The sequence below is a fragment of the Sinocyclocheilus rhinocerous genome, unplaced genomic scaffold (genome assembly GCF_001515625.1).
Source record: "Sinocyclocheilus rhinocerous isolate Xijiao unplaced genomic scaffold, SAMN03320098_v1.1 scaffold4462, whole genome shotgun sequence".
Taxonomy (NCBI): Eukaryota; Metazoa; Chordata; class Actinopteri; order Cypriniformes; family Cyprinidae; genus Sinocyclocheilus; species Sinocyclocheilus rhinocerous.
The window spans coordinates 86,240-112,316 of record NW_015647436.1 but is presented as its reverse complement, the minus strand read 5'-3'; the positions used below and the strand labels follow the sequence as shown (position 1 = coordinate 112,316).

At 37.6% G+C, this 26,077-nt stretch overlaps 3 protein-coding genes across 6 annotated transcripts in view; all 3 read right to left on the bottom strand.

The window, feature by feature from the left end:
• LOC107709092 (uncharacterized) overlaps positions 1-6,112 on the bottom strand; it is a 17,461-nt gene extending 11,349 nt beyond the window's left edge. For all 3 annotated transcript variants that reach the window (XM_016513496.1, XM_016513495.1, XM_016513497.1), the window contains exon 1: positions 6,035-6,112. The gene's annotated coding sequence lies outside the window, so the exon portion shown is untranslated. The remainder of the gene's footprint in view (positions 1-6,034) is intronic.
• Positions 6,113-9,920: 3,808 nt separating this feature from the next.
• On the bottom strand, positions 9,921-15,211 carry LOC107709088 (leucine-rich repeat LGI family member 2-like). Its single transcript, XM_016513492.1, has 9 exons — positions 14,943-15,211; positions 14,703-14,774; positions 13,749-13,820; positions 12,419-12,490; positions 12,257-12,328; positions 11,929-12,098; positions 10,928-11,092; positions 10,788-10,851; positions 9,921-9,963 (listed from the first exon to the last, which is right to left on the bottom strand). Exons 1-9 carry the CDS (start codon positions 15,152-15,154, stop codon positions 9,921-9,923), a joined length of 942 nt encoding a protein of 313 aa, XP_016368978.1. The 5' UTR covers positions 15,155-15,211.
• Positions 15,212-18,888: 3,677 nt separating this feature from the next.
• The window catches only part of LOC107709093 (O-phosphoseryl-tRNA(Sec) selenium transferase), a 14,696-nt gene continuing 7,507 nt past the window's right edge, over positions 18,889-26,077 (bottom strand). For both annotated transcript variants that reach the window (XM_016513498.1, XM_016513499.1), the window contains 4 exons: positions 24,990-25,081; positions 22,712-22,805; positions 21,262-21,352; positions 18,889-19,189 (listed from right to left, as the gene is read on the bottom strand). In XM_016513498.1, coding sequence (XP_016368984.1) covers positions 18,943-19,189; positions 21,262-21,352; positions 22,712-22,805; positions 24,990-25,081 — 524 coding nt within the window. In that variant the 3' untranslated portion in view covers positions 18,889-18,942. The remainder of the gene's footprint in view (positions 19,190-21,261; positions 21,353-22,711; positions 22,806-24,989; positions 25,082-26,077) is intronic.

The window sequence follows — 26,077 nt, the reverse complement described above, 5'->3', positions numbered from 1 at the left end:
TGTGGCGAGTATCCCGGTTCCAGATCAGCGTCGCCCTGGAAACGCCGCTGCCACACTGATCACAGAAGCACAACACCTGTGCGTGATGAGTGGCGCACCTGGAGCTCGTTCCCGCTGGCCATAAAAGCCAGGAGCAGAGACACCAGCGGAAAGGCACACCGGAGCGCCAGGCGACATTAATGCTTGTTTATCCTTATTCACAGACTCCGACGGCACCCCAGGAGAGGGATCTGCACCCCGGCACTTCACCCCACGAGCACCACGTTGAGACTGGCACCGAGCACCATTCCTCCGAGCACGTGTGATCAGTGTGTGGGCAATAAATCACCCTCCGGGGGGGCTCTTTCTATCAGTACCGAGTCTGTGTTCTCATTCACCCCGCAACAATATATAAATTATTTTGATGGCAGCAACACACGCCAAAAAAGTTGGGACAGAGGCATGTTTAACACTCTGTCACATCTACTTTCCTTTTAATTACAACGTTTAATCGTTTGGGAACCCAGCAGCACTATGTCCAAAAAAACAACAACCAGCAAATGGGTTAATGTATAAAACCCAGCAAGCTGCGTTAAAATAACCCAGCATGTGTTCTGTCCAATATTTACCCAGCACTTAGTTGCCAAAGCCAGAAATGGCTGTTTTTAACCCAGCATTTTTAGAGTGTAGAATCTGTAAGATGTTTATAATTTTTATGAAGTGTGATCATTTTTGTTGTTTTTATTTAGTACTGCCATGAGGAAGCTCTGTAACATCTACATATTTTTCCACAAGGTAAATCAATATCTGAAATTAAACAAATTCGCCAGTTTAAAAATGTACTACATACTCTTGGTACACATTTTGGTATATTTTGCCACAAGTGTCAGTGTTTTTCAGCTGTCAGGGCCTCATGTCATGAAAACAATGAATCTCAGCTCATCAAATCTTACATTTATCCCTACGTTTAAACTCATTCATGATGTAGAATCAATGTACATACTGAAACCAAAAATACAATAATCAGATCTGTGGAACTGAGCTGAAGAACTTTTTCAGATGCCATTTCATCAGAATCTTCTCCTTCAGCGATGAGACCATCTCTTCGCTGTCCCTACGCCGAAGAAGCCGACGAAGCCGAAGAAGAAGGAAAGCGCTCACCTGCTCACCACCATTGAAGGGCCCCGGCAGCGGAAGAGAGCCTTCCCCTGCGGCCATCCGGCACTCCCCGGAGCAAGAGCAAATTTCCAAAAGAGCAAATTTTGCGAAATTGTTTCAAATATCGCGCCACGAGTGCAGCTCGTGCAAGGACCTCTTGCATGAGTCAGATGGGCACAGTGAGTGCGTCACTTGTCTGGACAGTACCCACGCAAAGGCTATGCTTGCTGATGGCTCATGTTCTTATTGCGAGAACATGAGTTTCACCTGTCTTCGCTCACGGATCGCCTTCTTCCAGGTGGTCCTTTCCGCTCTGCTCTCCCATTTTCTTTCTCACAGAAGAGGAAGAAACAGCGGAGCAGCAGGTCTCATCCATCGGGTTAGAGTGAACTCAAGTCGGCTCAGTGCTGCAAGCTTCGCTCTCCTCAAAACGCCTCGTCTCACCGGTGTGTTTGACATGGGAAGAACAATGTCCGTGCGAGCGGCTTGGTTTCTTTTGGCATGTCTGAGGAAGAGGTTGCTGTCGACGACTCGATGTCCTTAACGGCGTCCGATGCTGAAGAGTGGGGGGCTTCCGGCAAAGATCCCAAAGTCCGAGCTCTGTCTACACGGCTGAGCGTGGACTCAGAACTTGTCCAGGTTCTGACAAGGGCTGTGGAGGAACTCTGCCTTGATTGGGTGGCCTCAGAAGAGCCCGCCCCTGGCTTCCTCGACGAGTGGTTCTTAAAGAGACATCGTCAACCATCCTCACGACAGCGGCCAGCTCCGTTTATGCCTGCAGTCCACGACGAGCTCACTAAAACATGGCAGGCTCCGTACTTGGTGCGTGTTAACCCTTCTACTACAGCTGGTTTCACCAACGTTGACGGTGCTGAAGAGAAAGGCTACAGCAAGCTCCCCTCTCTCGATGAGGCGGTGGCTGCACATCTCTGCCCACCATCTACTAGAGGTCTCAAGACTGCGGATCCATCTAAGCCCTGCAGGTTGACGTCCTCCTTGACCAATAGGGCTTATGCAGCAGCTGGCCAGGCCGGCTCAGCCATGCATGTGATGTCGGTGCTCCAGGTAATTCAGGCCAAACTTCTCCGTGATATGGCAAGGCCATAGCCAGTCTGGTGGTGCTGGAGCACCACCTATGGCTCAACCTCACGGAGATAAGGGACACCGAGAAGATGGCCTTCCTTGACTCCCCAGTCTCGCCAAAGAGACTGTTCGGGCCTGCCGTAGACAGGATCACAGAGCATTTTACAGAGGTTCAAAAGACGTCGCAAGTGCTGCGTCATTTTCCGCCCTAGCTCAGCGGCTGTTAAAAGTCGTTCCAAGACTGCGATCACCCAGCAGTCTGCCAAGCCTGCACCGCCTCAGCCCCCGCCAAAGCCGAAGCCTGGGCTTCAACAGCGCCCAGCAGCCAGTAAGTACCCCTTCCCAAAGCGTCAAGGTCCTCGCCCTCGCGTAGTGCTGGACCCACAGTATCAGAAGCCGTCCTGATCAGAGAGCAGAGAGGAAGAGGAGAGGGCTAGTTGTCACCCAGGCTGGAACTCCCTCAAAGAAAGCTCGCGATCATTCCCCACTTCTTCTAATCCTTCCGAGCAGTGGAGTTTTTTCAGCGGGACACGTCCTGCACGCTCAGCGTGTGTCCCAACAAACTACTGCTGCAATAGCTGACCCATATGCTCAAAAGAGCATTTCTCCTCTCCCTATAACCACAAGTGTCAGCTCCGCTTCCCCACACAGCGATCTGCCACTAGTGAATATAGAACCGCTTGCCACCCGGCTCTTGGCATGGAGAGCCATTCCCAGCGTGTCAAGTTGGATTCTAAAAGTCATAGAACAAGGGTACTCGCTTCAGTTCGCTCGCAGGCCACCTCGCTTCAGAGGCGTTGTTCGGACTTCAGTACTGGACAATGAAGCACATGTTCTTTGGTCCGAAGTAAATACACTGCTTGTGAAGGGTGCTATAGAACGGGTCCCCTTAACGGACAGCGAGTGGGGTTTTCACAGCCGCTCCCAAGAAAGATGGTGGGCTCAGACCAATTCTCGATCTCGAAGTCTGAATCGTGCTCTCATGAAACGGCCGTTTTACAAAGTGTGTGGATGTTGCTCTTTCCCCTCTGAGACAGATGGGAATCCGCATTTTGAACTACCTCGATGACTGCTTAGTACTAGCCAGGTCAGAACGGGAACTTATCGCTCACAGATCGTTGTTGCTCAACCATCTGGAGCGTCTTGGGTTGAGAATCAATTCAACCAAAAGTTTTCTCACTCCCAGACAATGCGTCTCCTTTCTGGGAACAGTTATAGACTCAGTACTAACGCGAGCGTGGATTTCGCCGGAACGCTCCCTGAGCATACATCGAGTGGCGGCATCATTCAAACTAGAGACTGCACGTCCCCTCAGGGTATTTCAGATGATGCTCAGCCTCATGGCAGCCACCTCATCAGTTATTCCTCTGGGCTTGCTACATATGCCGCCCCTCCAATATTGGCTGAAAACTCACGTACCATCCCACGCCTGGTGCCTGGGCCGACAATATGTCAGGGTAACCCATCACTGCGTCAAAGCTGTGGCCCCTTGGACAACACCTCACCTGTTTTTATCAAGCGTATAGTTGGGAACGACCTCCAGGAGGAAGGTGGTCAAAACGGATGCCTCCAGCTCGGGCTGGGGAGCTCTGTACGAAGGCAATCCACAAGCAATGCCGTGGCATCATGTGTCGGGCAAGCTGAACCAAGGAGTGGACATGCTGTCCAGGGACAATGTAGCACCAGGAGAGTGGAGACTACATCCCCAATCAGTTCAGATGATTTGGTCAGTCTTCGGCAAGGCAGAGGTGGACCTCTTCGCCTCCGAAGACAACTGTCACTGCCCAATCTATTTCTCAACACAGTTGGATGCTCTTGCCCACGATTAGCCCAACACCCATATCTATGCATTCCCTCTGATTGCTCTTCTCCCTCTGGTTATCAGGCAAGTTAGGGAAACTAAATGTTCTCTCCTCCTGGTGGCCCCACGCTTGAGGAACCAAGCTTGGTTCCTGGAGATGATTCAGCTGCTGTCAGCAACCCCGTGGCCGATACCGCTGAGGAGAGACCTTCTCTCGCAAGCGCAGGGCAAAATTTGGCATCCCCACCCAGAGCTGTGGAGCTTCCATGTCTGGCCCCTCGACAGGAGTCTAGCCAGGTCCACACGAGAGTCACCAATACCATTTCAGAGGTTAGAGCTCCGTCTTCTGTGACTGGTGTTCAGAACGAAGCCAGGACCCAAATTCATGTGATGTGTCCCACGTGTTAACCTTTCTTCAAGAGCTGTTGGATAAGGGGCACACCCCATCCACACTATGTGGAAGTCTATGTGGAAGCCATCGTGGCGAACCATTCTCTCGTGGCTGGCCGGACAATCAGCAGAAACGACTTGGTCGTTAAGTTCCTAAAAGGTGCTCGGAGGTTGAACCCGCCTTGCCCTAGGACTGTGCTGATGTGGGACTTGTATTTAGTCCTAAGGGCCCTCATGGGCCCTCCCTTCGAGCCGCTTCAAACAGCTGGCTTACGGGTCATGACACTCAAAACCACTCTGCTTTTGGCCCTAGCTTTGGTCAAATGAGTAGGTGACTTGCAAGCATTGTCCTTCAGACTGGTCTGACTCGGGTTGCTATATCTTTTCAAACTGATCCGGCTTACGGTTTTCATAAACCAGACTATCAAAACCACCTAAAATCCCATAGATTTTCATTGAGGGGGTGAAAACTTTTATACAATAATCCTTATGGTGTATTTAAGGTGTAAAGGTGTTCATACTGAATTGCGAGCTGGTGTTAACATTATTTGGTTTGGCTTTACATTGAAATGTCATAATCTACTTACACCACTGAGCTGATGTTAAACTGTATAATCAAAATTATGCTATGTGACAATGCTCAACACTAAGGTATCAGAGTGCTATACTTTGTAAAACCTTTTTTACTATGACAATAAACCTACTTAAATATGAATTTGTCAAATTTTCAGACCATGTTTCTGTTTATGGTATTTAACACTGATTACTTTCATGTGACTGATCAAGCTATTATATGAAGCAAGAATGAGTAACAAAATGCTTTCTTTGTGTCCAGATTTGACTAATGCAAAAACTTTGATAAATATGTCTTTAATAATGTCTAAATATATATCCAAATACAAGTAACTAATTATGTGGGAATCCAAAATTCCTAGCCACTACAGGAACACAGTCATGTTTATATGTTTATATAAAGAGAGCTAAACAGCCATCTCGTGGTTACACGATAGTATTACAGATGATAAATGCTGAATAAGTTAGAGACAAAGCTTCTCTTGCGCATGCAAATTTAATTTACGCTTACAGTCTTATGTACACTTCCACAAATATTACCCTGCGTATGCAAATCTTTTTGACATCATTCTACCTTCATAGTATACATCTAAAGTGTTTAAAGGGGTCATATGAATAATGTACAGTATGTGGAAAATGTGTTTTTTTAACCTTAAACCGCATAAACACATTTCATTACACCAAATAATGTTCTTTTTAGCACCATCATATGACCCCTTTAAACTAGTAATTTGTATAGTTTCTGTACCAGGAAAATGCATTTCACAACGTTAGAAGAGAAAGGATTCTCATGCACGTCTAAACACGCTTCCTACAAGTACCTGTGCAGTCTGCGCGCTCGTTCAGTAAGATAGAAAGTAATGTTATCCAGAGTCGTTTTACATTAAAAAGCCACGAATGTGACAAACTCGTTTGTGTGACTTTGTGATTACATTTAAAGTTGTAAAAGACTGGCAATGATATATGATTGCTATTGATAAATGCCTCAAAAGTCTGATTAAATGCTAAAAATTACGGCTGACAAATAGCATGTTAGATGGTTATAATTACCTATTTTATTCCCAGATATCACACAGACTTTCCATTCAGGCCTATCGTATTGGTATCTGCGTCGTTGATATTGATCTTGATACAAAGGTAAGTGCTATAACTTCCTTGTTCTTACACACTACCCGTCATCCACCCCACACCTACTTTAGAAAAAAAAAAGGTTGTGTAAGAAACCACTGAAAGGTGTTGTGCTGTAGCCAGGGCCGGAGTGGGACTCATTTTCAGCCCTGGAGTTTCATGCCTTAGACCGGCCCACTTATTCTTGTAGGTTTTTTTTGTACTGGCCTTTTCAGTGCCACCTTTTGCGCTTTCTATTATGCATTTTCTTTGATTTATAATTGTTTTTCTCGCATATCTCCAACAACTGACTATTATTTTTTTTAAAAATTTTTTTTAGCAAGGTGCCGCTGTCAGGGGAATAAGATAATTACGTAATCATTAGGGTTGCCAATTAACTTCAGAAATGGAAAAAAGGGACAATTGTGAACAATTGACAATCTTTTATTCTTTAATAAAATAGTGTTTGTTCTTGTTTTCTTGTAGAAAATAAGTGTTTATTCTTTAAGAAAATAAGGGACAGAATAAGGGACGCTCCAAATATTTGTACTGTACCATAATGTAGGCTGTCTGCATGCAGGTAAAAAGTTCTCCGAAATAATCACAATTGTTTTGCTTAATTTGTGTACAATTATTCTAAAAATAATTTTAATGTCATACAAAAAATGTCATCACTTCAGAAATGGAAAAAAAGGGACAATTGTGATTCTTTATATTTTATTCTTTAAGAAAATAAGGGACAGAATAAGGGACGCTCCAAGTATTTGTACTGTACCATAATTGTAGGCTGTAATCACAATTGTTTTGCTTAATCTGTGTACAATTATTCTAAAAATAATTTTTATGTCATACAAAAAATGTCATCAGCAATGAAGTAAATTGTACCAATATAGATGTGACTTCACAAATCACAAGTGTATATAATTTAGGAGGTGAAAATACTGTAAAATTACAAATGGCATGAAATTTGAAAGCTAACAACTGATGAAACGTATGTCAGTCAATAAAGCATTTTTAACAATGGCACTTAAAGTTTTAAACTAAAATATCATTACAACCATATAGCCTTTGAATGAATGAAAATGCATATTTGTCAATTAAAGAAAACTTAAGAGCGTGTGGGCTGCTTCTGGTGCTTGGATTTGTACTTCAATAATGAGGTCCACGTTTAAGAATACTTAAAAAAAAAAAAGTAAATTAATTTTTCTCTCTCTCTATTTAACAGCATTAACTTACAATGAAAGACGTCTTCCCTTAGGTAGATTGAATGTTTTCCTGCCTTGCTGGATGTTGGGCTCGTGATCAATAAGTTGTTTGCATTGGCCCAAACCGATTTGGCAAAATCAAAACTCGGACGGTGAAGGGAATTGCGGTCAGCGCGAGTCCCGCTCGTTGTGAAGCGGGAGCATCCGGCAGAGGATTCCGCTTGGTCTTAAAGCCTTCTTTCAACGGCTTCTTCACAAATAAAACAATGATTTGCGCAAAAATAATTATTAATTATCAATTGAGACTTTGTTATTGACATAGTCTAGTGAAAATAATAGTATGGGCTGCGAGAAAATAATAAATAAAAAGTGTGGGGCTGCTATGAGTGCAGAAAAGGTAAATATATTTACAGTGTTGCACAAACTATATTTGTTTATAATTTCCTAACAGTTTATAATGTTTTTTTTAGTTTACAGTGCACGTTTTGTGCAGTCGTCCCTGACTGAATGATTGCAGGCATTCTTTGTGTAGTGTTAGGATAAAGCACAGCAAACTTCAGCTAGTTGTAGCCTATACATTGATTTCAGTTCTTTGTGCCCTTCATTTGTAGCTTGCGATACTTTAAAACGGTGTCTGTTATTAGTGGTTATCATTTGTTGAATACATCACTGCCTGAAACAAATGAAATAAACGTATCTGTGGACATATTATTATTATTTTTTTGTATACTGGTGTGATGATCCATGTCTTAACTTACCCCGTTCAACATTCTCCATGTTGTGAATTGTCTGCTGTCTGGTTGTAAACTATGATACAATCATACACTGCTGCAAAAACATGTTGCTGAAATTTCTTTCTTTTTTTCATGTTTCCAATGTAAAATAGTTAAACATCTTTACAAACAAATGTAAATTTACCAATTAAGATTATCACAAGGTTTATGGTTCCATTTGCACAGTGAAACCAAAAATCCCAGAACACCTGGATGATTACAGCTACAGGTTTCCAATAGTAGCGCAGATCCAACTACCATTTCAATTATTTATTTTTATGCTCTTCTGTTACCTTTTAAGTTTTAAAACTGTCATCTTCTGGCAATGAATGAAATAACATTCACCACCATATCAGTGGCCTAATAAACATTTTGCAACCTACACTGATGTTATTCTGTGTCATCTGTTCTTTGACCATGTGTTGCACTGTACCTGGATGATACACGATGATCATTGATACAAATGCATGGTCTATTTTGATGCACAACAAACACTCATGCAACATTATTTATAGGCCAAGTCATAAAGTTTCATAAACATATATAATCTTAATTAGGCTTTTTTTCTACATAAACTGTTCCCTCCTGGTGGAATGACCTGCCCAACTCAATTCGAGCAGCTGAGTCCTTAGCCATCTTCAAGAAACAGCTAAAAACACATCTCTTCCATCTATATTTGACCCTCTAACACATGCACTCTCTATTCGTTTTCCAACTGCTTATTTTCTTTAAAAAAAGGCCTCTAACACTAGCTTTCTCTATTCTTTTTCTATTCTATCTACTTGTTTTCTTTTTGTGGTGTATGTGTGTTGGTGTGAATGTTTGATATTATGTGAGACAGTGACATTTTGTTTTTAAAAATATGAATTCAATAGTGATTCACACTCAAAATCCAGGAAAATGTTAGTCATGGAGGATGCCATTAATAAAGTAAAGTTTTCCTGAATTTTGAGCATGAATCACTATTGAATCCTTGTTACAAACTAAAAAGATTTATGCACCAAAACAAGACAACATAGGATACAAGAGAGTGTGATGTTAACGTCCTTGTAGAATCTGCTGTATAAAAATAGGACATAATAAAGCTAAAAAACAAATTCTTCACTTGATTCTGGCATTTGATACATGACATTAACATTCAAAAGTTTAGGATTACTATGAATTATTTTTTTTATTTTTAAGAAATGTATATTTTTGCTCTTCAAGAATGCATCAATTTAATAAAAATGACAGTAAAGACATTTATAATGTAAAAAAAAAAGATTTATATTTCAAATAAATGCTGTTCTTCTGAACTTTCCATTCATCAAGGAATCCTGTCGCTGTATAATGGTTTCCACACTTCATTAAGCAGTACAACAATTTTCAACTGTGATAATAATCAGAAATGTTTCTTGTGCAGACAATCAGCATATTAGAATGATCTCTGAAGGATCATGAGACACCCCGTTCAACATTCTCCATGTTGTCTGGTTGTGAATTGTCTGCTGTTTGGTTGTAAACTATGATACAATCATACACTGCTGTAAAAAACTTTTTTTTTTTTTTTCATGTTTCCAATGTAAAATAGTTAAACATCTTTACAAACAAATGTAAATTTACCAATTAAGATTATCACAAGGTTTATGGTTCCATTTGCACAGTGAAACCAAAAATCCCAGAAGATTACAGCTATTACAGCTACACAGGTTTCCAATAGTAGCACGCAGATCCAACTACCATTTCAATTATTTCTCTTCTGTTTCTTCTGTTACCTTTTAAGTTTTAAAACTGTCATCTTCTGGCAATGAATGAAATAACATTCACCACCATATCAGTGGCCTAATAAACATTTTGCAACCTACACTGATGTTATTCTCTGTCATCTGTTCTTTGACCATGTGTTGCACTGTACCTGGATGATACACGATGATCATTGATTAATTCATAAATTTTCATAATCATATATAATCTTAATTAGGCTTTTTTTTCTACATAAACTGTTCCCTCCTGGTGGAATGACCTGCCCAACTCAATTCGAGCAGCTGAGTCCTTAGCTATCTTCAAGAAACAGCTAAAAACACATCTCCTCCACCGGGAATCCTCCCGGTGCTCCCGATTAGCCAATCCGGGCCTGGCTGTAGCTAATAAACAGTTGATGCTACAGTATGCCTAGTTTAAATTGCATCCTAAAACGAGCTGACGATTGCTCAGTGTATGAAAATGTACTAGGCTAATTCTACACGTCTGTGGCCAATCCAATCGATTTATCTTTACCCTGTAATGTTATTCAATGTCACTTTGATCATATCAAAATCACCCCCTTTCCAAGGTGGCTAACCATCTTAATTTCTCCATTCTTTCAAAACTGTGCATTTGGTCAGAAACCAGGTGTGTTATGAATTAAATAATCAAATGATAGTCAGTGTTCACACGCATTTATTAACATTAGTATTCAAAAAACATGTCCAACATTCAACAAATGAGAATAAGAACAATGATTTACAAAATGAAAATTCTATTTTTGCGTATCAGATTAAGCTAAAACTGGTATGAATGGGCAGACATTATATGGTCAAGTAAGAGTTGTTGTTTATTGATTTTTTATAAGACTTATTGAATATTAATAGCTGAATATCATGCTTTTGCAGGCTGCAGTCATTATTTAGGGTTGTGTTGTTCTTTTCTCTGTATCCCAGTTTGCAAAACTATGAAAATGAGGTTCTTATTTTAACGCACTTGTTTTCAAAACCAAACACCTGGTTCTGGATGATCACAGACTTGCAGCCAACTATGGACTGACCTAAAAGAGAACACATTGTATGAGATTTATTTGGCCATACGCAATCCTTCATATGATGGCTTTACCATGACTGTACCTGTGATGTTGTCGTAACTCCTGAAGTTCATCTCGATGTGGTCCCATTGGAGCACCATGCAGCTCTCTATGTTGGGAGCAGCGATGGCCACGTACACGTCGTTCTTGTGGGAGAACGTGTCCACAGACAAAGACTCAGTAGACACAGAGTGAAGAGGAATGAAATCTGGACAACATATGGTAAATTTGCATCTTAGTAACTGTTTTGCATCTCATAACTGATATGCTGCATGATATGTGGAACACACTGCAAAAACTAGCCCAACAGACGCTCAGCACGGTGTGTCCCGGATTTTAAAGTTGACATGGAATTAAACTCTTAAAAATAAAGGTTCTCTATTGGCATTGATGGTTCCATGAAGAACTTCTAACATCCATGGAACTTTTCAATTCTTTATAGTGGAAAAGGTTCTTTAGATTCTTAAAAATGTTCTTCGCACTAATAAAAAATGGTTCTTTTTTAGAACTGTTCAATGAAAGATTCTTTGAGGAAACCAAGAATGGTTCTTCTATGGCACTGCCGTGAAAGCCCCATTTCAACGTTTATTTTTAAGAGTGAATAGCAACAGATGTTTTCTTCCTTTTACTTCCATATAGAAAAAAATGTACGGCAGGACTTGGTTCTACGCATCGGTTGTTGATTGGAGTTTCAGATGTGGATGTTGCACTCAAAAGTGGAGGCAGATGAGTGTGAGCTTGCAGGAGTGAGGTTAAGCAGAGGTTAAGTCCTGCATACGTCACCAGAGAGAAGTCATTTCACTAAAAGATCCAGTTTCAATTAAAAAAAAAATAAAATAAACGTATGCATGGATTAATTGTTCACAATAAGATCTATAGCATGCATTTAGAAAACAGATGTGGTGAATTCATTTCATGTCGTCATTAAGAATTATTTTTACCAAATTGTTTCAATGTACTGGTAAATAGCTATAAAAAATGCACTGAATTGGATTTGTAAGCTTACAAACACACTACCAAGCATGCACATGCTCATTCACATACCTGTAGAGATGCATTCGTTATGCAAGCTCGCCATGTCATTGAGCCGTTTGCCCTTCATCTCCTCAGGACCGGCACAGAGGACGTCTGATACAGTAGCGTTCGTGCTCTTCAGCCACATCATCAGCCACTTCGCTCGGCAGTCACACTCAAAGACATTGCCCCTCAAGTCTCTGCAAGGAAATATATATGAAAACATCAATAAGCATTGACCTTATTATATAGTGTTCATTCCTGTAGGCTTAAAAAGACATTTTATCATATCATATTCAATGCACTCTATTGCATAATAGTTATCGCTAAGTAAGCATTTACAGAAGCTCAGACTCACAGCTCTATCAATGAGTCCAGATCGATGAATAGATCTCTGGGCAAAGCTTTAATGTTGTTGTTTGCCAAAGACCTGTGAGGGATACAGTAACAGTTTAGAGTAAAGTACCATACAAATAATTAGCAAATGTATGTTCATTTAATATAATTAAAAATAACGTACAGATGAGTCAAATCCCTAAGTCCTCTGAAAGAGTATTTTGATGTTGTCTCAATCTTGTTGTTTTCTATAAACCTAAAGAACGGAGAGAAAATTAAGAGCTGAAAGAGTAAAAGATGGTGACATGAAAAGGAACCAGGATGATTATAACTCAAGCAACTATTAGAAACCAAACAACCGTTAAAGTATTAAAAGAATTACTTAAGAAAATTAAATACATTTCAATTAAATATGTATAGAATTAAGTTAGAATGACACATTCATATGTTCAAAGAATGTGTGCATATCTCCAATATGCAATTGTTCAAAACTCACAGCTTCCCAATATATTTTTCTCTCGAATAAAGAGTTTACTTAAAGATGTACCATCCAATATGTAGATGAGTTTGTTTCTTCATCAGATTTGGAGAAATGTAGCATTGCATCAGTGTCTCAGCAATGGATGCTCTGCAGTGAATGGGTGCCGTCAGAATGAGAGTCCAAACAGCTGATAAAAACATCACAGTCCATCAGATAATGTCTTGTGAAGCAAAAAGCTGCATGTTTGCAAGAAACAAATCCATCATTAAGGTGTTTTAAGTTTAATTTGTCGCTTCTGGCAAAAATATGAGTCCATAATAACACCTCTTCCAGTGAAAAAGTCTATTTTTGTCCTCTCACATCAAAATCCACCATATAACATATTTGTTTAGAGCTGTTTTCACCTGTTAACGGTGCTTGATCTGTGCATATTTCTCTCCTGATTCAGACGAGACGACGTTTTAACTGGAGAAAGCAATGTTAGAGGACTCATAATTTTGCTGGAAGTAAGAAGCTTAATGATGGATTTGTTTCTTACAAACATGCAGCTTTTCTCTTCACAAGATGTTAACTGATGGACTGGTCCTGGAGTGTTGTGGATTTGACTCTCATTCTGACGGCACCCATTCACTGCAGAGGATCCATTGGTGAGCAATAGATGTTAGGCTAAATTTCTCCAAATCTGTTCCCATGAAGAAACAAAGTCATCTATATCTTGGGTGGTTGAGTAAATTTTCTGCAAATTGTAATTCTTTGGTGAACTATTGCTTTAAAAACAAGTAGACCTTCCATTTCTATACACTCTAAAAAATGCTGGGTTGTTTCAACCCAACTTTGTGTCAAATATGGACTAACCCAACTTTTGGGTTAAAAATCTAATGTAAAAATTTAACCCAACGGTTGGCTTAGTCCATATTTGACCCAAAGTTGGGTTGAACAACCCAGCAGTGTCAAAAAGCTATAGCAACAGCACTGCAATAGACTATCTATAACGTTTTTTAAAAGAATAAAATAACAATTAAAGAAAACATACAGGTACTCGAGGTGCGGAAGGCCAGAAAATGCATCATCCCTTATTGTGGTGAGAGCATTGGAGTTCAGCAACCTGTCAAGAGTTCAATCATTGCCAACAATCACTGTCAGTGAAATTATAACAAGTCAGGCTGTGTGTTTACACTGCAGTGTAATACACATAGATAAAAAAGTGCCCTCTCACTGACAATGAGTGCCAGGACAGGCACATATTTCTCTATAACACTCTATTTCTCAAAATATCAAATCGCAAACATCCTGCAATACGCCAAGGACAGCATGAAAAAGTCACAGAGTCACTGTGTTCTCAATGCCAAAAAGCGAACAGGAGGAAAACCGTCCGTCACTATCTGGAAGCAAATGTGCCCTGACTTATTAAATAGCTAGAGGGGCGAGTGAGTGAAAGAGGCCTTTCTATTCGTCATCTGTCACCTTCTACTGTTTAGTTGAGGAGTACACCGGATTCCAGTGCTAAATAACTGAAGACAAAACGTGTTAATAAATTCTTCAATATGCCTCTAAATCAACAAGATTCCTACTCAAATAGCTGAAAGCATTATTGTGCATGCCAAAATATTCTCTGATCTAACATTGGATAGCTCATTTAATCCAGAAAGCAGTCTGTTTTTGAGGTTATCCAACGCTAGCAGGGTCAACTGTGCAAAACTGGACAGTTTTTGGTAGATATTTTGGTAGACTTGGCCTGATTTGGTAGCCGTTTTCTTTATGCAATACCATGCACATGTAAATCTATCAAAACAATCTTTAATATAAATGAAAAATGAGAAGATTTTAATTTACTGCGAATATAAGTGAAAACCCCAGAGCAATGTTCTACTATGAAACATGATCAGATCTACCAATTCTTCTACAAATGCAAAGTTTACAAGAAGCACAGTTTCCAAAGTGAATCGATATCATGCCATACACATTTGCTTAGATGGGCTTGACTTACAGTAACTGTAAAGATGGCATGTGTGAGAACATCGCCTCCTTGATCTCAGAGAAGGTCCCATTCACAATACTCCTGCAAAATGCAAAAAAATTAAATACAAGCCCGACACAAAATGAGACCCTGTTACATGGAAATATAAAAGCAATATGACTGAACATGAGCAGCACTGGTCCTGAAATGCTATATTTACACAAGTGTAGCCTACTAACTGATCTAATGCATTAGCTTATGAGGACTCACAGTGAACTGACATCGTTGGGAATGAATCTGGGGATATACGAAGACCCGACGCAGATAATAGACTCCTTGGAGCAGCTACACGAGGAAGGACATTTAAAAACCTTTTTCCCCGCGTTGCCCAACGAGGCCAGGCATAATACCAGCGCCGATATAATCGCGACAGTCCGCATGTTGCTCGTCGGGCTCGCATGTGTGAATCCGGAGATGCTCATCCTCTCTGCAGCAGTAAATGCAGCACTGAAGCTCCTGACATCAGCAGCTCTCTCCTCTCGCGACTTATTTATTTATTTATTAGGGCGCCCAATAACGGTGGATGCTGGTTAAACAGCCTATATAGCACTATACACTATATAGCAAATATGCAGTCAGGAATCCTGAAATACATGCATTCCTTCTGATACAAATAAAGAAAATGCCTCTTCCATTTTAGAGAACGGAGAGACTTTTCTTTTCTCTTGTAGATTTTAAGGAGCATCATTAAAGTCCACATGAAATCACATGCAGTGCAGTTTTAATTTCCTGTGTTGATGCATTTCCTGCATTAAACAGGATCTTGAGGCAGAAGCTGTTCATTAAAAAAAAAAAAAAAGGCAATAACCTTACAACCATAAACACAATCTGTTATATTTCTGACTATATTATTTTTGCTACGGTCTGAATCAAATATAGCCAGAAATACAGCTACTTATTGCGAGTATAAATGCAACCGTGAACATTACAAATGATTTAAAATACATTGTTGTTTTTTTTATTATTATTTAAAACAATGAAAATACAAAAGTACTGTCAAATGTGTTGCCAAACTGTATTTTTTTCTCTCTTCGGAAATATTACATGCTATGTTTATTTTATTGATTATAAATGACTGCATTTAGAGAACTGCATATAGCTTTACTATATATTTATTTTGTTCCCTTTAAAAAAAAAAAAAGGTACAGTGGAAAAAAAAATGGCAGTGAAACAATTTTCAATCAGAAATGGCAAATTTCACAAAGAATTACAAATAAATTAAGTAACATTAAATTACGCAGGAAATTTTGAAGTAGAAAGACTGAAATTTACCTCTAAAATACACTCCAGCAATCGGTTTTATTTACAACTTTGAAAAATAATTTTTTTTACAGTATGCGACAAAAATCTCAATATTAATCACTATTGGTTATTTAGTTACTTTAATTATTAAAATTAATTTGTATTTATTATTAATGCAATTATTACTATTAATTAGTTATTTAATTATTAAATTTTTATTTATTAGTTTCTAATACTAAAAAAGGAGGGGTTTTAGAATATGAGTTAAAATTTAATTTTGTTAACTAGTACAAAGCCACAAAAAACTTCATGTGGGGTCTTTGGCAGTTTGACCGTCTCGCTGTTGTCACATTGTCAGAATTATAACATCTATTTAAAACAATGTATTCTTTAACCGTAACTGTGTAGAAAACACAAAGATGAAAGGAAGCGTGTTATTGTCAGCAGATTGCTTTATTATTGCTTTCAAAACTCTTGAAGCTAAAGTAGGTAATGAGACACGATCCTCAGATACTGATGAGTGAGTAAAAGCATTAAGAGTAAAGCATCTGGAGCTGTCTTTTAGAATTATCTTTTATGTTGGAGATAAACGGATTTGCAAAGTTCTAGAGTTTTAGAAGTTTTAAAGCCATTTGCACAGTTGTGTTTTTTTCTTTTTTTTAGCTGCCTATATTTTTCATTCGTTTACTCAAAAAAGGCTAGAAACAAACCAACCTAATGAACACAATATTACCATTTAATCTCAATCAGTGTGCGTTTAATTTTTTTTTTTTTTTTAAGACGATAACAATACAATTAGTGGGGGGAAAAAATGCCTATACAAAAAAATGTATAGGCTAATCTGTGCTGATGCTTTAAGAGCAAAGTCATCAACACGCATGATTGATGATGAGAGGAAATGAATAAGTGCAGCCTAAGTGGTTGGAAAAATGTGCATCAGCAAAACAGTGAGATAAACAGTAAGAGGAGAGATTATTACTAAGAGACTAAGCTTGTTGAACAGATGGATATGGAGCGCAGGAGAGATGTGTGAAGGTAGAGCACTGAGACAGAAGGTTTGCAGAGAACAGCAGAGGCTGATCCCACATAAATCATGAGCAGAAATGCTGCTGGAGTGCACATTAAATGCATTACAGTGAGGTGTGAGCAAAGCTGATTCAACACCTCTCACGCGAAAACAGAGACTGTGCACCTTCCTCTGCTACGTCACACAACAGATGTTATTAAAAACGCTGCACTATTGTGTTGCTGAGCTAGCACTTTACACGCTCCTCTGAAAGTGAGCACTTTGTGAGCACTGTACAGCTTTATGACCATTCTTAAAAAAAAAAAAAAAAAAGGAAAATATGCTCACCTGAAGGTAGGGCAGGAATAGGAAATGCTGATACAATTTAATGGATTTATTTCTATTGAATGGAATGGTAGTATGTAGTAGAAATTCTCTTAATTTAAAAATAAATAAATAAAGTCCTTAAAATAAATAATCAGCTATTTTCAAAATAAAGAAATTAAAATTTAGTATTTTATACTTTTTCAAATCAAATGTGTCCTGAAAACCGCCCCCCCCCCCGAAAAAAAGGTATGAAAAAAAAAAAAAAAACATTTTTTGTAACATTTGTAATACAGTTTAGAAACCTGAAAAATAAATGATCTGCTATTTTAAAATAAATAAACACATACATATACTAAATACTAAATTAAAGTGCACATTTTTGCAATACTGTTTAACAAATATGTCCTGAAAAACAACTAACTAAAGTTAAAGCTATTTTTCAATAAATAGAAAATATACAGTGGGTACGGAAAGTATTCAGACCCCCTTAAATTTTTCACTCTTTGTTATATTGCAGCCATTTGCTAAAATCATTTAAGTTAATTTTTTTTCCTCATGAGTGGATCTGCAAGAGGGAATGGCAGAGGATCCCCAAATCCATGTGTGAAAAACTTGTTGCATCTTTCCTAAAAAGACTCATGGCTGTATTAGATCAAATGGGTGCTTCTACTAAATACTGAGCATTTTTCAGTTTTTCTTTTTTAATAAATTTGCAAAAATGTCAACAATTCTGTGTTTTTCTGTCAATATGGGGTGCTGTGTGTACATTAATGAGGAAAAAAAATTAACTTAAATGATTTTAGCAAATGGCTGCAATATAACAAAGAGTGAAAAATTTAAGGGGGTCTGAATACTTTCCGTACCCACTGTATAAATAATATATATATTTTTTAAACAATCGAATATTTGTGCAATATGGTTTAAAGCGAAGCACATCGTGAAAATAAATTAATAAATAAAGGTAAACAATCTAATGGGAGTCTTACAAGGTCTAACTCAAATTTAGCAGCATAATGCATTAATATGCGGCTTAATATTTTTATTAATCTTAAGAGCAGTCATTATTCGCACTAGCTTTTCTCCAAGTGCCTAAGACGAGAACGTGCCTAGTAAAATCAGAATAAATGAATAAATCGCAGGTACTCATTGCAGGTTTTGCTACATCAAGATGCATTCTGAGCGAATTACATTAAATCAGAGTAATTTTTCGTATTCAGTAATAAAAAATATTTTATATTCTTTTGATGTTGTTTAGAACAAACAATTCCCTCTGCATTGTCTATTCAACCAATGACTGTGAAAAAAAAAAAGCAGCGCCAGATGACTTTACATGACAAAATAATGTGTTTATTGTCAGTTAGGGTACACTATCAAACACAGGTCAAAACACATTTATTGAGCATGCAGAAAACAAACAAATGCATTTGTGGCTATATGTTGATGTATCAACATTCACACACAAGGTTATTGCCACAAGATCAAATTATGAAAAAAATATTCCTATGTATCCAACCCTTTCACCGAGAGCATCAGGGCACGGTTTGGTCGTCCACATCTTCAGCTGGTGATCCGTCAAAACAACCCAATAGCTGGGTTTGTCCCTTTTTAACCCAGCATTTTTTAGAGTGTAGAGCATCAGGGCACGGTTTGGTCGTCCACATCTTCAGCTGGCGATCCTGACTCACTCTTCTCTGCAGAAGCTTCTTTGCTAAGGCTCTTGAGGCATTTATCGAGTCTCTTGATGCACAGTGTTATATCATCTCTGGTTATTCCAATAGCAGAGGCTGCGTTAAGGTACGGGCACGGATAGGCATCTGCGTGCGACATGAAGCCACGAAACGTGTGTCCGCTCACGGTCTGCTCCACACCCAGCGGGACGACCCTGCAACAACATTTAACACGAATTAACAAGAAATCTCAATCATTTCTGCCTTTTGTTTATGTTAAGTCTTGTGAAAAAGAAGTGCGCTTAATTGTATTGAATGTGCACTTGTAGTGTACTTCAAATCTTAAAAGCATATTTAAAAAAAAAACGACTTGCAGATAATATAATATTAACGAAATAAAAGGCCACTTAAGTGACTTGACAGTACACTTCCATAATGTACTTAAAGTGCTCTATTTTCGCACACTAATTTTGTACTTAATATATTAATAATTCGTCTTTAGTACTTCTTAAGATAAACTTAAGAACATCTAAGTGTACTCAACTGCGCTATTTTGAGACACCATGCATATGAACTAAAATGTGCTTTTAACATACTATCTCTCTATTAAAAAAATGTATTTAGTTACCACTTGTAGTAAACTTGAACCCATCTTTGTATGAAAGATGGGTTCAAGTGGTACCTAAATACATTTTTTAAATACATTTTTAGCACATTTTAATTCATATACATGGTGTCCCAAAATAGCGCAGTTGAGTACACTTAGATGTTCTTAAGATTATCTAAAGAATTATGAATATTTAAAGAATTTTTAGTATATTAAGTACAAAATTAGTGAGCAAAAATAGAGCACTTTAAGTACATTATGGAAGTGTACAGGGAGAGACATTTTCATGACAGCTTAACACACTTAAGTACACTTTTAAAAAGTGCACTTTGTAATAATGTGAAAAGTTTTACTTTAAAATACAGTAGACTTCTGATGAATGCACAGCCAATCCGGTGTACAAACCGAACTAAGATGTACTTTATCAAAGGGTATGTCATTTGGACAATGAAAACAATGTTCTCAATTAATAGAGTCTAAAAAGGACAAATAGAGTCTCTCTATTACGCTGAAACAGACAGCAGTTATTTTCCAGCAGTTCAGAGTTTTATGCAGCTCTTTCCAAATCCACGGCAGACACTTCGTTCAGTCTTAAATTCTCCCGTCATATTTATTCACTGCAGACAGAGTGCATAGGCTGTGACAGACTAAAAGGAGGCGGAGAGGATTAATGCTACAGGATAAACCCTTGAGAATGAGAATGACTTCAATTTAAATAATGAAAGCGGACAGTAGAAAGAAGGTTTCATCAATATTACAGCAGGTCACCTAGTGTCCAGCAGAAAATATTAAAGGAATAGTTCATGTAAAATCGAAAATTTGCTGAATGTACTCACCCTCAGGTATTCCAAGATGTAGATGAGTTTGTTTCTTCATCAGATTTGGAGAAATTTAGCATCGCTTGTTCACCAATGGATGCTCTGTAGTGAATGGGTGCCGTCAGAATGAGAGTCCAAACAGCTGATAAAAACATCACAATAATCCACAAGTAATCCACACCACTCCAGTCCATCAGTTAATGTCTTGTGAAGCGAAAAGCTGCATGTTTGTAAGAAACAAATCCATCATTAAGACATTTTAAATTTCAAACTTGTGGATTATTGTGATGTTTTTATCAGCTGTTTGGACTCTCATTCTGACGGCACCCATTCACTGCAGCACACCATTGCTGAGCAAGTGATGCAATGCTACATTTCTCCAAATCTGATGAAGAAACAAACAAAAAAAATCCTGATCTTGGATGACCTGAGGGTGAATACATTCAGCAAATTTTCATTTTTGGCTGAACCATTTCTTTAAGAGAAGAGAAAATATTGATTTTGGATGTAAAATACTCAGTCAGTCATCTAGTATAAAGACTAAAGGAAGTAAAATGTAAGCTGTCATTTATCTTAAAGGATAACAAGCACACATCTGTATCACAAAATTCCACCCAGATGAAAGGTTAGTTAGTTAGGTTATGTATTATATTACAATAGACATAAAATTAAGTATGTAGTCACTTTCTGGTTGTCAAACATTAGTGGAGCATGTAGTTCGTCACATTTACTTGAACACGATCTAAACTTGAAGAGACTGACTTCACATACACTATTCTTTTTCTCATTTTTCCTTTGAAGTTAAATTAGAAGACAACAAATATTGAAACAGAAACAGGCGGCAGTGTGGACAGTAGCTCACCTGGCTCCAGACACCTGTCTGGTGAAGAGCATGGAGCCCAGCTGCGTGACCGCTGCGGTGCTGTGTGTCTGGAGATGGTTCAGAGACATCGCTGGAGAGACCAGGAAAACACATCAGAAAGCTTCTCGTACATTTGTTTGAGTTTTAATTTAACCTCTGCGGGTGCTATGAAAACTTCGAGGGGAACAGAATAGAAGAGGCAATGCAACACAAAATGAAGCATTAAATATTAGGCATTTATACATGTGATCATGTGACTAAAATCTCTGGAGCTGCAAAAAAAATGCTGTCCTTGTGAAAAAGAAGAACACTTCCGCATCCATATTTATTACAGAAATAATATATTTTAATAGCATATACTTAAGTGTGAACTGAATGTAATGTTTTCAGACACTTAATTGCATGTTAATTGAAATTAAATAGAAATGTATTATAGTTTAAATTTGTATTAATGCAATTAGCTGCACCTTAGAAAGCTTTCTTGACCCACTTAAGTAGGACTTAAGTACATCTTTATATATAATTTCATAATTATTTCTATTGTCTTTGAAATATGGTTAAAGTACTGATGAATGTACTGTCAAGCATTTATGGAAACTAAAATATACTTTAATGTCATTTCTATTGAAACTTGTATGCATGTTTGTAATTACACATCTGTAATGAAGAAGTTGCAATTTAGAACATTTAAAATATATTAACTTTACATGTAATACTGAATAACACACTATGGTTCAAATTATAATCAAGTACTTTACATGTGCTTTAGTATGTTAGTCAACACATCAAAATAAGTGTGCTTCTTTAAAACATGACATTGAGTATTAAAACAATGATTTAAAATGCACTTTAAAGTAAAACTTTCAATTTTACTTTTTTAAAAGTGTACTTAAGTGTGTTAAGAAACAGTCATAAAAGTGTCTCTCTTTAAGTCACTTAAGTGGCCTTTTATTTCATTAATAATATATTATCTGGAAGTAGTTTTTAAAATATGTACTTTCAAGTTTTGAAGCACGCTACAAGCGCACATTAAACACAATTAAGTGCACTTCTTTTTTACAAGGGTGATTGGTTGATGGCACCCCAAGATTGCTCATAGTCCCAAGTGGGACACTTTTTCACACTGAAATTGAAAAGAAAAAAAAAATGCATTTTAAACATTGCTTGCAAATGAAAACATAAATATTTAGTCAAAATACATGACCATGTTTGAACGGTCGTCAATAGAGAAAGATGCTCTGCGTAGCCAGATGGTGTAGTTATGGGATCTGCCAGCAGGGACTAACAGACTCATGCTCACCAGCCAAACCCTGACCTCTCGGGTGACATGCAAAAACTATTTTTTAGAAACATTTTTATTTACACAGAAAATTTACTCATGAAATCCTTGTTTATTGAACTGTTATTGAACTCTTTCTCATATGACATTGCACTATGCATGACTTCTCACCCAGTGATATTGGATTGTGTGGCGTATGCAGCAGTCTCTCCCCGTGTCTCTCGGCTAGAGCGCTCAGCTCCTGCGCCAGGTGACCATACAGCTCCTGCGGGCCGTACACAACTCCAGTTATAAATAGCTCTCCACTCTACACAGCTTTTTTCTGTCGTACATTCTGTTTTCTGCTAATGTTGCATTTCTGTGTGTGTTGGCCTACAGTAAACCCAGCACCTGCTTCCCTCTCCAGCCACCCTACCCTTCTCCTCTCCAGACGCAGATGCGATCTGCAGCCTGCTTTCCCATCTGAAGCTTTAATGTGATTGCATCACATAATCAGCTGTGTTGGCAGAGCTGCATCCACCCCTGAGATCAATTACAAATGAACTGTAGGAGGCCCTCGGGTTATGGGCCCCTATTATGATGCTGTTAGTAAGACATCTGAGATCTACAGTATGAAAACGCAGAGACAATAACCTGCTTCATAATATCCAGAAGCTCACATTATGCAAATGTAATTCATCCTAGCATCCCGTTGGAAAACCCTAGCAACCAAATAGTAACACCCTAGCAACCACCCACAATACTCTTAAATTGTGGCAACAAATTTAGCAAAAAGTACAAATACTGTTAACCTAGTGTAAAATCCTTGTAAAAATGAAGTGCGCTTAATTGTATTGAATGTGCACTGTGCACTTGTAGTGTACATCAAATCTTAAAAGTAGTTTTTTTTTTTTTAAATAAAATGTGCAGATGTAATGGTAATGAAATAAATAGCCACTTAAGTGTCGTTAAAGAGAGAGACACGTTCATGACTTAAGTAAACACTTAAGTAAACGTTTAAGTGCACTTTGTAATATCGCATTAAAAGTTTTACTTTAAATACATTTTAAATAATAACAAATGTTGACTAAAATACTAAGTAATTTTAGAATGACACTATGGACACGGTCCGTGTCACTAGTTAAAATTGCTTATTTCTCTGGATTTAAACATTCTTCGAAACATTTGGGATAATGTAAGTACACAAGTCAGCAAAATATATAACACCGTTCTAATGGTTTTTGGATATTTTAATAAAAAAATCTTACATATTGTGCTGTTTAAGTGGGTCAAAAACACTATAAAGTTCAACTAAATGCATTTAATATACATTTATACTATAATACATTTTAGCATGCAATTAAGTGTCTGAAAACAATGCATTCAGTTCACATTTAAGTATATTCTTTTAAAATATATTATTTCTCTAGTACTCTTTTTAAAAGTATGCTAAAATGTACTTCTTTTTCACAAGGTTACAGTCCAGTGATTCATTCTCCTTTGGCTAAAACATATTAGAAACTGACTCTGACCACAGAGAACATCTTATCTAGTCAACAAAGAACGTAAATTATTAACAATCCGGATGCATTAGTGGTAAATCAATAAGCTCTGTAAGTTTCTTATCACATGATGGCTAATGGTGTTTTCCTGCATGTACTGGAGTCTCATTGGGATAATGTGCCCACCTGCCTCTATACCTGCGGTTCTCAACCAGGGGCCTCAGTAAACCTCCAACGGGGCCGCAGAATGACTTACAATTACTTAAATTAAATAATCTAACTTAACTGAAATGCTAAAAGACACACAAAACCAAAATGTAAATTTTCATTTTCTTTCCCCTAAAAAAAAAAATATATATATATATATTTTTTATCCAGGAACATAGTTGTTGAAATTTCTGGAATCACAAAATGAATTGTGGTTAATTTAATATTTCAACACTCCCATTTTTATTAACAAAATAGTATGGAAATAAGCAGCTTTGCCATAATTACATTGAAAATACCAGATGAAATAGTACTAAAATTACTAACTGAAATAAACTAATAATTTATTAATTAATTAAAACAATTTAGAAGTCTTAAAAAACCTAATAAAAATGACAAAAGCACATTACAAAATTATTAAAAATTAAACTAAAATTAAAATGAAAACTTAAAATATAAAAATAAAAGCTAATTAAAAATATAAACATTTCTGTCATGACAACTCTTGGAGGGTTTGGCATGGTAATGTACGTGACAATGTTAATGTATTTGGTCTTGGCGGAATAGATCTGCTGCTGCTGCTGCGGCAGAGCAAGTACCGAGAGTGTGTGTGTATATATATATATAAATATTTTTAAAAGCTAATTCAAAATATTAATTAAAACTACAAAAGTCTATAAACAATACTACATTTATACTAATACCATACAGCCATAATTAGATGTTATGAAAAATATTGAGTTTCAAAAATGTTGTTTCACCTTTCTCTCAGCCAAGAGTTTCTTGTAGCCGTTGGCTCCCAGTGTGAGCAGCGTAATGAGGACGTCTAGAGACGGAGACGCAGAAGCTCGACCTGCACAAGAGCACATCATCTCAATCCCTTTAAAATCAACAGCTTACAATTGTACTGCTTAAGTAAAATGTAAAGCATTAAAGAAACGCTTGTCACTTTAACACTTTAATGCAGTTCATAGAAAGAGTCAAGTACAAACATAATAGGAATGCATGATATATCGGTACCATAACAGCAGTACTGACTGATACTGGATGTTTATGCATGCTTGTTTTTTTGCATTTAGATTTGCATTTTATTCGTTTACACAAAACAGCATAGAATGTTATCAGCCATAACATGAAAATAATAATCAGCTTATTGCTGTCGGCCTGAATATTAATAATGTTGCATGGTTGAGAGGGATGCATCTACTTGGATTTGATAACTTCTGCAGAACAATCATTTCATTAAGCAGTATTCGCATTCTGTTTAAAAGTAAAAGAGCTGAAAATGAGAATCAGAATGTATTTTAGTAAACTATCATCAGGCATTTTGAAAAGGTGCAGCAGAGCTGAAGTAACAATGGACCAAATTATAAGTGCGTCCCTCCGTCTAACCGTCTCTAGCGCACTCAGAGAATCAATAGTAGTAGCAGTGTTTGGGGTTTCCTCTGCAGTGCAGAAAAAGGTGGGAGGGATACAGTATGCAGGACACACTGACTGCACAAACAAAACTCTTGCTAGATCTCTAGAGACCTAGGAAATATTACTGACTGAAAAAAATGCACATTCAGAACAGAAAATATTCAGCGTGTTTAAATCTCAGAGACCAAAGCATTGATATTCATGATATAGCCTAGTATTTCTTTACCCTTTAACATGTCTTTAGGAAGCCATTAGTTGTAAAAACCATTACGTTTAATATACAGTTTGGAAAAACAGCAAAATTGCAATGCTGGGCATTCAGGCTTGCACATTTTCACCACTATTTTTTGATACACTAAGTGAAAGTTTTGAATTCGCAAAACGATTCAGCACAAATTATATATATATATATATATATATATATATATAA